The sequence below is a fragment of the Gorilla gorilla genome, chromosome 3, assembly GCF_029281585.2.
Source record: "Gorilla gorilla gorilla isolate KB3781 chromosome 3, NHGRI_mGorGor1-v2.1_pri, whole genome shotgun sequence".
Classification (NCBI taxonomy): domain Eukaryota; kingdom Metazoa; phylum Chordata; class Mammalia; order Primates; family Hominidae; genus Gorilla; species Gorilla gorilla.
In genome coordinates, this window is record NC_073227.2 from 10,476,228 (window position 1) to 10,489,754 (window position 13,527).

At 45.8% G+C, this 13,527-nt stretch overlaps 1 protein-coding gene across 11 annotated transcripts in view; it reads left to right on the plus strand.

Annotated features, from left to right (window-relative positions):
• NSD2 (nuclear receptor binding SET domain protein 2) overlaps positions 1-13,527 on the plus strand; it is a 110,561-nt gene that overhangs the window by 27,480 nt on the left and 69,554 nt on the right. For 10 of the 11 annotated variants that reach the window (XR_010133197.1, XM_031010396.3, XM_031010399.3 and 7 more), the window contains 2 exons: positions 1,738-2,363; positions 5,325-5,487. Coding sequence is in view for 10 of the 11 variants with exons in the window: in XM_031010396.3 (XP_030866256.1) it covers positions 1,767-2,363; positions 5,325-5,487 (760 nt within the window). In the remaining variant the exon portion in view is untranslated. Of the gene's footprint in view, positions 1-332; positions 509-1,737; positions 2,364-5,324; positions 5,488-13,527 lie in introns of those variants that run through there. The other variant, XM_055384350.2, reaches the window with a different exon arrangement.

Genomic DNA, 13,527 nt, shown 5'->3' on the forward strand with positions numbered 1-13,527 from the left:
CAAAATGGAGTTCACCCAGTGCTGTTCCCTTTCTTTCAACAGTTGGTTCCATCCATTTTCTCTCTGCTTTTGGTTGCTCTCCGTTCCTTCAGGAGGTGGCTTTTTATGTTTTGTCCAGGGTTATAGTTTTTACCTTGGGACAGTTGGTATGATATGAGCTGGAAGAGGAACTGACTTTGATCTACCTTTTTAAGAAATTGTGCGGGTCACACAGAACACATTTGTATGTGTTTTGGTGTTAAAGAGTTGTCCAGAGCACATGAAGCTGAACTGGGACTTCAACATTTTTTCAAGGTTTTACATTTGCTCTTTTTTTCCTGTCTCCTTCCTCAGCTGTCTGCTTTTCTGTGGAGACTGCGGGTTGCAGACACCAGCAGCCCCCTATTGCTGCACGTCAGGTGTCCTCCACCTCAGTGCTGTGGACATCTCGGGCCGCATAGCCCTGTTGCGCGGGCATCCTGTGCGTTGCAGGAGATGCAGCAGCATCCATGACCGCAACCCATCAGAGGTCAGGGGCCGCCCCCTAGTGGTGGTAATAAAAAATGCTTCCAGATGAGGTTAAGTGTCCCTGGGGAACAAAATCCTCCCCATTTGAGAACCGCTGTTCTAGTCCACGGGCATCTCTGGTCCTTACTGTACTCAGATTTTCCCCAGTGTCTGATGCTGTTGATTTCTGGCTTCTCAGAGGGCTGTTGTTGGAGCTTGTGATGGTGTACTCCTGAGAGATGCCTTCCCAGCTGGGGCGGGTGCCTACCTGTTTCTTATTCCTAGCTGTGTTTTGGGGCTCTGGCCCCTTCACTAGATGTCTCAGATTAGGGACTGTAGCTTTGCAGGGAAGACCCCACACCAGCATGCTGCAGCGAGTTACCTTCCTAAACTGCCCCTTCTGCACGTGGGCCTCATTGGCCAGTGTGGTGCACTGGCAAAGTAACCTGTGTTGTGGCTCAGCAGTGTTGTTCTCAAGTAGTTAATCTTCAGGTAGTAGCTAAAAAATGTGAGCTTACTGCTGTGTTCTTTCTTGTTTCATTTAGGCCTGAACACGGAGGGGATTAATGGACTGAGATAAGAATACTGGGTTGAGCATAGCCAGACCTGACTGGGATTGCTTTCACCCTTGGAGACTCTTGGCTTTTTGCTTCTTATTTTCATCAACCTGGAGCTAATCCTGTGCTTGGAGTTGGAATATGTGGTTTTAAACTTTGCTGACCAGGTCATCTTGGGCACATTCTGAGCCTCTGCCTGATACCTCAGCTGTAACAGGAGGGATTGGGATGAGCTCTTTTCCTGTTAGTGTTGATTTTGCTTTTATGCTATTCCCTGTTGTCCTTTTGCATAGGCCTGGCATTATGCCAGCTGCCTCACACACATTAGCTCTTTTAAGTATATGTTGGTGGACAGGTGGAAATCTGTGTTTCAGGGATGATTGGCAAGTTAAGTTATGTGTCCATGGCCACACTGTAGATTATTAGTGGTATGACTGGCGTGTGCTGTCTTGACTGACTTTCATGTTCTTCCTTTAAAAAATGATTCCTTGTTCTTTCAGCTTTATCATTTTGTGATTCCGTGTAATTTTTGTGATACTAAAACTGCCTTCCGTGACCTGAATTATTATAAAAACATCATAAATTGCTTACAAGGAAAATCAGACCCCACAAAGCTGTAGAGGTCCTGGCATACCTATCCTAGGTTTTAAATGTAATTGCTTTTTCTTTCTTTCTTCTTTTTTTAATACCATAGTGTTCTAAGAACGGAAGCATCTGGGCTGGATGGAATTTAGCATCAAGCAGAGTCCCCTTTCTGTTCAGAGTGTTGTAAAGTGCATAAAGATGAAGCAGGCACCAGAAATCCTCGGCAGTGCCAACGGGAAGACTCCGAGCTGCGAGGTGAACCGTGAGTGTTCTGTGTTCCTCAGCAAAGCCCAGCTCTCCAGTAGCCTGCAGGAGGGGGTCATGCAGAAGTTTAACGGCCACGACGCCCTGCCCTTTATTCCAGCCGACAAGCTGAAAGATCTTACTTCCCGGGTGTTTAATGGAGAACCCGGCGCACACGATGCCAAACTGCGTTTTGAGTCCCAGGAAATGAAAGGGATTGGGACACCCCCTAACACTACCCCTATCAAAAATGGCTCTCCAGAAATTAAGCTGAAAATCACCAAAACATACATGAATGGGAAGCCTCTCTTTGAATCTTCCATTTGTGGTGACAGTGCTGCTGATGTGTCTCAGTCAGAAGAAAATGGACAAAAACCAGAAAACAAGGCGAGAAGGAACAGGAAGAGGAGCATAAAATATGACTCCTTGCTGGAGCAGGGCCTTGTCGAAGCAGCTCTTGTGTCTAAGATCTCAAGTCCTTCAGATAAAAAGGTATTTAGGAGATGTTGTGTAAGGGGTCATGTGACCTTGAGCAGTGAGCATGGCCACTCTATGAGGGCACCTGCACGAGTACTGGGGTGGACGGAGAAGGTGAGGACAGGCCTGGTACTTCCAGCCACTTGCCTGAGCCCTGGCTGTGGGTTGGAGGGTGGGCTCCAGGATGCCCTGGCACTGCCTCCTCAGTTCTCAGCTGGCTGCTGAGCCAGTTGAGAGGTCTAGAGAGGTGAGCTAAGTGTTCAAGATTCAAATGGCTAAAAAGAGGCAAAGCTTGTTTCTTAACGTGGTTCTGCCAGTTTCAGAGCCCTTGCTTGACAACATCAGGCTACACGCTTTTTATGGATCTCATCTCCAAGGTGTTCTTTAGCCTGATGTGATCAGTGGAGACAGGCTGGGCTCTAGAGTGTGACTTCTTAAGTCTGCACCATCTGATGAGTGGGAAGCAGAGCTGTGCAGAGGTGCTCCCGCTGTCCTTACCCTGTGGTCCAATGTCCACTTACTGTCTCCTCAGCCAGGTGGTCCAGCAGATGGCCTGCCTCCCTGAGGCCTAGGGGGATGTGTCTTTTGCCTCCTGTTCTTGGTTCCCAGTGCAGAGCCCAGCACATTGAACACAAGCGAATGAGTGTTTCCTTATCCTAACTTGCGATGGAAAGGTGTGGTGGCACTGCTCCATTCTGCCTGGTGGTTGGTGTCTCCACGCCTTCACGTGGCACTTGGGATGGCCCTAACACTCGGATGAGTATAAGCCATAGGAAACAACCAAGGGGCCATGGCTTTGGCAGAAGGAAGGAACTCTTGATGGGGCAGCAGTCTCTGCTCATCTGGTGGTCTATAGGGTGTTGCTTTTTAGTTGCAGCTCCTTGAAATTGTTAAAATAATGAAGAGCTTTGAGGGTTAAAAAAACGTTTTTTGATTACTCAGGAGCTGTTTAGTTCTCGCTCATGTCATTGCAGTGGTGAAGTTTTTAAATTTTATTTATTTATTTATTTTGAGATGGTCTCTGTTGTCCAGGCTAGAGGGCAGTGGTGTGATCATGGCTCACAACAGCCTTGACCTCCCAGGCTAAGGTGATCCTCCTACCTCAGCCTCCTGAGTAGTTGGACCACAGGTGTGCACCACTATATGCCCAGTTAATTTTTTATTTTTTGTAGGACAGGGTCTTGCTGTGTTGCCCAGGCTGGTCTCAAACCCCTGGGCTCAAACGATCCTCCCACCTCTGCCTCCTGAAGTGCTCGAGTTACAGGTATGAGCTACCGTGCCCAGCTTACAAAGATTTTTTGAAGTGCCCACGGCAGTATTGAACCTCATGCTTTTGCTTGGGAAGAGGCCTGTGCAAGTTGTCAGAGTCCTAGCTGTTTTGTTTTGAGACAGGGTCTTGGTATGTTGCACAGGCTGTTCTCGAACTCCTGACCTCAAACGATGTTCCTGCATCAGAGCTGGCTTTTTCTTTCTCCTCCAACTGAAAAACAAACCAAACAAAAAAATCTGGCTTTTATTCCTAGCCATGTCCCTTGGTTTTGTTAAAACTTGAGTAACTCAACCTGAATTTTGACTCTTCCTCTGGAGAGTGGGGTCAATAAATGTAAACCTGGGTTGCTGTGCAGTAATCTGGTAGCTGTTCGGAAAGTATGTCAGGCTTGATGCGGTGGCTCACATCTGTAATCCCAGCACTTTGGGAGGCTGAGGCAGGAGGATTGCTTGAGCCCAGGAGTTCAAGACTAGCCTGGGCAACATAGCGAGACCTGGTCTCTATAAAAAATAAAATTAGCTGGGCGTGGTGGCACTGCCTGTGGTCCCAGCTACTAGGGAGGCTGAGATGGGAGGATCAAAAAAACATGAAAATGTGTCATGTGGCAGCTCATGCCAGGCTTCACCAGCATGCTTATGGCAAGGTTCTGGGCCGGCATCTTCAGCTTACAGGTGAGAAAACTGAGGCCTGAGGCAGTGGAACAATCTACTCATGTGTATAGTGCTCTTGAGCAAGGCTAGAGATTCACCCTTGGAGGGTTGGGGCCATGCTGGCTGTGCTTATTTCCACTGGAGAGCAGAACTGTGAGTGGCTTGTGGGGAGGAGTTTTTCTTTGGTGGAATGTTCAGCCTTAACCTACCCATTATGTTCTAGAGATGGAGAAATTGAGGCTCAGAGAGCCCCAAGGACTCAAATTACATGTGATGGAGCCGAGACTTGCTCCTAGTCCTCCTGGTGCCCTTGCCCTCACCACACTGGGATGGTTCATGTTGGTGACACATGGGCTGCTGAGAACTGATCGTCAGACATGACTGGAGGGGCAGAAGTCAGTATGGATTTGGAATTCTGTGAGAATTCCTTTTCGACCAGTTGAATAAAGTGCCATTAAAGACCGTCTATTAATACTAGGCCAAGGAAATAGATTTATATAGAGATCTTCAAAATGTTGAACACCTGCTGTGTGCTATGCACTGTCCTGATCCTTTAGCTGAGAGTGAGAGAGAAATTTTTTTTTTTTTTTTTTTGAGATGGAGTCTCGCCCTGTCGCCCAGGCTGGAGTGCAGTGGCGTGATCTCGGCTCACTGCAAGCTCTGCCTCCTGGGTTCACGCCATTCTCCTGCCTCAGCTTCCCGAGTAGCTGGGATTACAGGCACCCGCCACCACGCCCGGCTAATTTTTTGTATTTTTAGTAGAGACAGGGTTTCACTGTGTTAGCCAGGATGGTCTCGATCTCCTGAACTTGTGATCCGCCCACGTCGGCCTCCCAAAGTGCTGGGACTACAGGCGTGAGCCACCGCACCTGGCCTGAGAGACAAAATTTTGATGAAACGATGTTGAGGCTATCATCTAAAACACAGCAAGGGAGCACACTCCATTTTTGGGGTCTGTGTGTATTTGGACATTGTAGCCTGGTGAATTCTTGGTCTTCTGGATACACAGGTAGTGATTGGATGTGTTAGTGTTTGTCTTCTGTTGTTCATTTTCAGATTCCAGCTAAGAAAGAGTCTTGTCCAAACACTGGAAGAGACAAAGACCACCTGTTGAAATACAACGTTGGTGATTTGGTGTGGTCCAAAGTGTCGGGTTACCCTTGGTGGCCTTGCATGGTTTCTGCAGATCCACTCCTTCACAGCTATACCAAACTTAAAGGTATTGTGTTCTTTGGGTTGTTTTTCCAACTTTCTCTTCTGCACTTAATCTTTCTCATCTCCAGGCTCCTTTCTTACTCTTTCTAAATAGCCCTGCTATGGTTCATTTTTGCAGCTTTACCTAAAGTTAGTGATTGATTCAAGTGTGATGTGTTGCCATTTCTTTTTATATTCAACTCAAATACGTACTTCATCTGACTGAATTAGTGTTAAGGGACACATGACCTTTGCCTTGTGTAATTTCTGTTTTTATGATAGTTTATTATTTAGTTACAATGATTGCTTGTTTCAGGATGATTTGCAGCAAGAGTGTTTTATGCTAAGTTTAAGTTGTAAAAATGTCCAAGTGAATTTTATTAGGCCTATGGGAAGATGGAAAACACTGGAAGTGATTATCTTTGTCTTATGAAGCTTGGGTAGATACATTGATTTTTACATGGAGCGGCTGATGTAACATATTAAGAATGTACGGCCAGGCACGGTGGCTCATGCCTGTAATCCCAACACTTTGGGAGGCCGAGGTGGGTGGATCACTTGAGGTCAGGAGTTCGAGACTAGCCTGACCAACATGGTCAAACCGCGTCTCTACTAAAAATACAAAATTAGCCGGACGTGGTGGTGCATGCCTGTAATCCCAGCTACTCAGGAGGCTGAGGCAGGAGAATTGCTAGAACCCGGGAGGTGGAGTTTGCAGTGAGCCGAGATCGCGCCATTGCACTCTACTCTGGGCAACAACAGCGAAACTCTGTCTCACAAAAAAAAAAAAGAATGTTATATGTCCCTGATACATAGCAAATAATAGTTGGTCAACCCATAAATGTGTTTTTAGAGGAATAGTAAAAGATAATGTGGTTTGAGGTTTTTCTGAAAGTTCTTCTAGAGTGAAGTTGGAATTTAGTTTGAGCAAGTTGCGATGTGGCGAGTGCGGAGTTAGAACTGAGCAAGTTAGTGTCACCCTGTGATCTGATCTGTGCACCCTCTGGAAGTGTGGCGTCTAGAGTCAGGCCAGACTAGGCCAATGCTCCAGTCCAATATTGCTGACCAGTCAGCCTCTTATGGCCCCTTGGTGGTAGTTGCGTACATGTCCCCTTCTGGTCTCTGGCTGGAGGCCTGAGCTCCTGTTGGGGCAGCGTTGCTGCCCTTGCTATGAGCTTATGTCTTTGTACTGCCACCTGCATGGCCAAAACAGGCTTGTCAGCTGGCTGTGGGAGCAGGTGGCTGCTAGGAGTGGGGTACAGAGGTGCCTCCCTGGCAGATGTAGATGTTAGAGGGGCAGGCTGAGGACGAAGAGGACTCTGCCGAGTCCTGGGTGCCCTTGCCTGAGTCCTGCCCTGGCCTCCTGTCCTGTGCCATGTGTGCTCTGCAGGAGTTGTGGCAGAAGAGCCTATGGCCTGGCTTCAGCTCTGTCTCCATGGAGGACCTTTGGCATCCTTGGCTTGCCAGAATTCGGGGATTCCTTTCCAAGGGGTTGCGGGAACCCCAGGGTGTACCCCAGGGCCTCTAGACTTGGTCAGTGTATGAAAAAATAAATGCTGGTTGAGACAGAAGCTGTCTCCCCTTTGTCTGAGGATGGACCTTCAAGCCTCTGCAGCCCGGGTGCAGGCACACATGGGTGTGTGTGAGGGGTTGCTAATTCTTTCTCTGCTTTCTAAAACCAGGCATAGTCTCCACACAGCAAACCCTGTGACTCCCATGTCATTTGTTTGTGTGGCACACAAGCAGCTCTTACTGATTTCCTTTTTAGTGTCTGGGGCTATTTACTTATTTATATGATGCCATCTTTAGCTTTTAGCCTCTCATGCCTATGAAACTGAAGTAGTCTTTTGAAAGTCTCCTTGTTCTTCCTATTAGGGCTTATTACTTTTAATTTCTTTTTTTGGGGATGGAGTCTCGCTCCATCACCCAGACGAGTGCAGTGGCGCAGTCTTAGCTCACTGCAACCTCTACCTTCTGGGCTCAGGTGATCCTTCCATCTCAGCCTCCTGAGTAGCTGGGACTACAGGTGTGTGCCACCACACCTGGCTAATTTTTGTGTTTTTTTTTGTAGAGATGGGGTTTCATCATGTTGCCCAGTTGGTCTCAAACTCCTGGGCTCCAGTGATCCGCTTGCCTCGGCCTCCCAAAGTGCTGGGATTACAGAAATGAGCCACAGTGCCGCAGCCCAACTTATATATCATTGCATCTTTTCCCTGCCTTGGAGTTAAGTAATTCCTGTAGTCTGCAACAGCTTCTCTGACATTCAGATATACTGCCATTTTTACTTATCTCTCTCTCTTTTTTTTTTTTTTTTTTTTGAGACACAGTTTCATTATGTCTCCCAGGCTAGAGTGCACTGGCGCGATCTCAGCTCACTGCAACCTCTGCTTCCTGGGTTCAAGGAATTCTTGTGTCTCAGCCTCCTGAGTAGCTGGGATTATAGGTGTGTGCCACTATGCCTGGCTAATTTTTGTATTTTTAGTAGAGATGGGGTTTCACCATATTGGCCAGGCTGGTCTCAAACCCCTGACCTCAAGTGATCTGCCCACCTCGGCCTCCCAAAGTGCTGGGATTACAGGCGTGAGCCACCGTGCCCGGCCTCATCTCTCTTTCTTTGCTTGACTCCTGGACCTTGCACTGTGGCTAAGTGCTTTCACTCTTGTGCTTATGGCACCGTTGTGTTACTCTCTGCGGTTGAGGCTGGGACTCAGGAATCAGCCTGCCAGGGTCTAGTTAGCTGGCTGATCTTGATAATGAGCTTAATCTCGCTAAGCTTCAGTTTCCCTGTATATGAAAATGAGGAAGATGATACCATCACCTTCATGGAAAGGTCTTAATGCAGTGACCACCGGATGCTTGTATTAGCAATTGTCATTATCCTCACTTTTACTTTTAAAACCTGAGTTTTTATTGTTTCAACCCCCATTCCCCTGGTTTCTTCTATAGCTGCTTCCTGAAAACCTTCATGTTTGACCAGTTATTAACCCTGCAGCCACCTAGTGTTTGGTTAATTTTAATACTTTTGTATCTGTTTTTAAGTGTTTTCACGTCCTCAGGTATTCCCTCAGTTTTCAAAACGTAATGCCAAATGGGTATACTTGGATTCTAGCTTTTTTGTGTATGTGTGAAATATTTGATCTATTTTTTTAATCTATTTTAAAAACTTTCAAGTCAAAGTAAAACAGCACAGCAGACACCTATCCCCTCATCTAGATTCTCCACCTTGAAACATCTTGTTCTACCTGTTGAATCTCTTTTTGTTTTTTTCTTTTTCTTTTTTTTTTTTTTTTGAGACACAGTCTCACTCTGTTGCCAGGCTGGAGTGCAGTGGCACGATTTTGGCAACCTCTGCCTCCCGGGTTCAAGCAATTCTCCTGCCTCAGTCTCCCGAGTAGGTGGGACTACAGGTGCACGCCACCACACCCAGCTAATTTTTGTATTTTTAGTACAAATGGGGTTTCACCATGTTGGCCAGGATGATCTTGATCTCTTGACCTTGTGATCCACCCGCCTTGGCCTCCCAATGGGATTACAGGCATGAGTCACTGTGCCTAGCCTCCATCTCTTTTGTTGCATGATGGCTGGTAGCTTTTGTGGCACTGTTACCCCCAAATACGTCAGAACAAGGACAGTTTCCTTATTGACTCAGCACCAGCCGCATTTCGGGAAACATCACATCAGTAACAAGGTCTGTTGCTGTGCTAAGAGCAGGTGTAGGGCATGTCCCCAGCAGGCCCCTACCTGTCTTTTTCTGTACTTTGGGGTTGAGATGCATACTCGGCATCTGGTGGTTGTGCCTCTTTAGCTTCTGCTAGTCTAGAACAGCACTCCCAATCCCCAATTCCTCCTGACTGCTTTAGCTTTCTCATGATCAGACCTAGGTCAGAAAGGCCAGGTTGGATCTCAAAGTTGGAACCTTGAAAGGTAGCTTTGGCCCTTTACTAAAGATCTGTGTGCAGAAGAAGGGAGTGTCCTGCACCAGCATGGGCTGGGCAGTGGCCTGCCTCACCTCAGCAGTCGGCTTCTCTAGGAATTATTGTGGGATGTAGAGTAGGAGGCACAAGCAAACCTACTTCAGAAGACTGATAATATACTTTTGTGTGTGTGTGAAGGCATTAGAGTATAAAAGATACTGTACATTTGAAAAGCAGTTCAGAAGGAGTCATGCCTGGGTAGATAACCCTCCAACTGAAAGGAGATTCAGATAATCTTAAAAGAAAAGGGGTCAAAGGAAGTGAGCAGAACAAAGAGAAGTGAGGGAAGGACAGAGTGCTAGTCAGACCACATCAGGAGGAGCTTATGTGTCAGCTGACCCACCCCTGGTAGGCGATGACCACCAGAGCTCTCTGTGGAAAGGCACAGGTCCCCATTGTCACTAATGAGGGACCTGTGGGCTGTGCTTGTAGTCTGTCCCAGCAGTGTAGCTTTTGTTGTTGTTGTTTTGAGATAGGGTCTTGGCTCTGTTGCTCTGTCCAGGCTAGAGTACAGTGGCACAATCATAGCTCACTCCAGGCTCAAACTCCTGGGCTCAGGTGATCTTCCTCCTGCCTTGGCCTCCCAAATTGTTGGGATTACAAGTGTGAGCCACCATACCTGTCCCCAGCAGCCACGGCTTTAGCAGTCCTTGATGATTCATCATGGACTTGTTAAATGGTAACTGGCTATTATTGCACTTTCTACATTTTAGTTGTCATTTTTCTATGAAAATGAGCTCCTCCCTAAAAAAAAAAAAAGAGTTATGTATTTTAGTCCTTATTTTCTTAAATCCTCACATTGTCCCAAATTTGACCAGTGGGAATTCTATTAAGTTCCTTTAAGTTGTATGCCTTTGACATGTCCCCATCAGCGCTTGAGCACCTCTTTACGTTCTGGTACAACAAGATGTTCCAGGCTCATCTTGTACTGTTTTTCCCACCCGCCCCCCAACCCTAGCATCAGCCATTTCTCAGAGAAGGCCTAGGTTCTTTGAGTACAGAATAGTATGTAGGAGCCCAGGTCTGGTCACTGGTTGTGTTCATTGCTCTGGGAGACAGAGTTTGCAAGGGAAACTCTGTGCAGTAGGTCTCCAAGCAGTGCTGAACCCTTGCTCCAAGTGGAGCTCTTGGGTCCATTTTTGATTCTCCAACACTTGGCCTGCAGCACCCCATGATGAGAATGAGACAGTGAGTGGTGAGTGTCGTTGTTTTGGAAGGACAGGGATGTGAAGAAGAGATAGCTCCTGCCGTGGAGTGGGCTGAGCATGGGTCCTGTGAAGCCAGTACTTTTATATTTTTCTACCCTCTATTCCTATCCTTTTTTTTTTTTCTGTTCCTGGAGATGGAGTCTTGCTCACTCGTCCAGGCTGGAGTACAGTGGTATGATCTCGGCTCACTGCAACCTCCATTTCCCAGGTTCAAGCAATTCTCCTGTCTCAGCCTCCCGAGTAGCTGGGATTACAGGTGCACACCACTATGCCCAGCTAATTTTTGTATTTTTAGTAGGGCTGGGGTTTCACCATGTTGGCCAGGCTGGTCTGGTCTCAACCTCCTGACCTTGTGATCCGCCCGACTCGGCCTCCCAAAGTGCTGTGATTACAGGCGTGAGTCACTGCGCCCGGCCTCTGTTTAAAAAAAAAAATTTTATTTATCATGCTTGGGACTTATGGACCAGTTTGAATCCGTGTATCTTAGTAATATACTTAAATTTTGAAAACTGAGGTATAATATACATGCAAAAGTGAACATAACTCATAAGCTACAGCTCAATCTTGATTCTTTTGGAAATCAAAATTTCCTTTGGCAATCTTAAGTTAATGAAAGTCTTAATAGCATTGTTGTAATTTACAGCAGCAGAACCTGTGTTAGCTAGTATCTACCAGGGCACCTAGGTGGACTAGCAGCTTTTAGGCTCAACCTTTTTTTTTTTTCGAGACAGAGTCTTTCTTTGTCACCCAGGCTGGAGTGCAGTGTCACAATCTCGGCTCACTGCAACCTCTGTCTCCCAGGTTCAAGTGATTCTCCTGCCGCAGCCTGCCGAGTAGCTGGCACTACAGGCATGTGTCACCACACCCGGCTAATTTTGTATTTTTGCTAGAGATGGGGTTTCACCATATTGGCCAGGCTGGTCAAGGCTCAACCTTTTAAGTTGGAAACAGAAGATAACTAATTACACTCACTGGTCTCTTTAGGTAACTGTGGTCTGGAATCAAGTAATTTTCTGTTGTGGAGATTTTTGTTGTCACCTTTTCTGTGTTATGGAAGGGAATGTTGGGAATTAACCCTCCTTGCTTTATATAGGAAAAAAAATGCTTCTGGCATTTTCTAAAAATATTGCAGGTAATCTGGCTTTCTCATGTCTTGTGCTATTCGATGGTATTATCTTCCTACTGATTTGTTTCTTGCTTGTTCTATTACTTGATGAGAGATGTGTTAAAATCTCCCATGGGATTGTGGATGTGCTGTTTTTCTACTTGTAGTTCTGGCAATTTCTGCTTTACCTATTTTGGGGCTCTGGTGCCCTCCAGAGACTGAACTGGGAAACTCAGGCATGGTCATGCTTGTCCTTTGTTTCCCAGGGAGCTCTGTGGTCTCATGTCGTTGTGACTTTGCTCCTGTGCTCCATTCTTGGCTTCCGCAGACACCTGGCCTTGTCTGCATCTTTATGGCTTCTCTTCCCTCCCTGGAGCTTTATCTCTGAGGCAGCCTTGTCTCTTGGTGGGGTTCATTTTGCATGCATGGAACTTAACAGGCTCCACAAAATCTGGAGAGAAACTCTGGCTTAGTTGAGCCCAGAGAGTCACAAACTACCTGTAGTCTAATGGGCTGTGATGGGGAAAAAAGGAACACAGTACAAAATTAGGTACCAGGACTGTTAGTAGAAGCCAGGTTCTCTTCGAAGGGGATGTAGGTGGGGAGGTCAGTGACTTGCATTTTTATACAGATGGTGATTAAGGAACATCAGAAATTGCATAGGAAGAGGGCCAGGTGCAGTGGCTCATGCCTATAATCCCAGCACTTTGGGAGGCCAAGGCAGGTGGATGACTTGAGGTCAGGAGTTCGAGACCAGCCCGGCCAACATGGTGAAACCCTGTTTCTGCTAACAGTACAAAAATTAGCTGGGTGTGGTCCCAGGCACCTGTAATCCCAGCTCCTGGGAAGTCTGAGGCATGAGAATTGCTTGAGCCCAGGAGGCAGAGGTTTCAGTGACCCGAGATCGCACTACTGCACTCCAGCCTGGGCGACAGAGCGAGACTCCATTTCAAAAAAAAAAAAAAAGAAAGAAAGAAATTGCATAGGAAGGGAGGATTACTAATAACATAGTACTGGGACAACTGGTTAATTATTGGTAAAATAAAAACAGTGAGATATTCACCTCTCAACTTGGACCAAAGGATAGTTCCTATGGATTAAAGAAACCCATAAAAATAGTAGAAAATTTGGTTATGTTATCCAGTTTCTAGATAGGAAAGAACTTCAGAATGTTACACTCATTTATTTTACAAACTTGGGATCAGATTACAATAATCTCTTCTGCTTTTTTTCCCACCTGACATGTAAGGAGCATTTATCTGTGTCATTATTTATAAACATGGTTTAATTTTATATTATGTGTGCTGTTACAGGTTTTCTTTATTATAAAAATGCTATAACATACCTGTATTCATTTTCATTACTAAGAAAAGTTCTTACAAAGTTTTAAAGTAATGGAAGAAGTCACAAATCCCTTGACATATCCTTGAATCTTAGGTATTTTCAAATCAAAGAAGTTTGAACACTTAAAAACAAGTCAAATTGTACTGAAAGATTAATAGTGAAAAATCATCCCCTGCCTTCCTCTCTCCTCCCCAGAGGTAATTATTTTTATCTCTTTCAACATTTTCTTCTACTTCTAATACTTTGATTTCTCATGTAGACATTTTCTGTTAACTTTCTATCATGGAAAATGAAGATTGAACTCTTCAGCCATTTTCTATTTCTTTCCGCCCATTCTCCCCATATAATTTAGTCACTATTTGTAATAAATGAAAAATAAGTGTTTACATAATTTTGACTATGTAAATATCATTCAGTGAAAAACCAAGTTATGT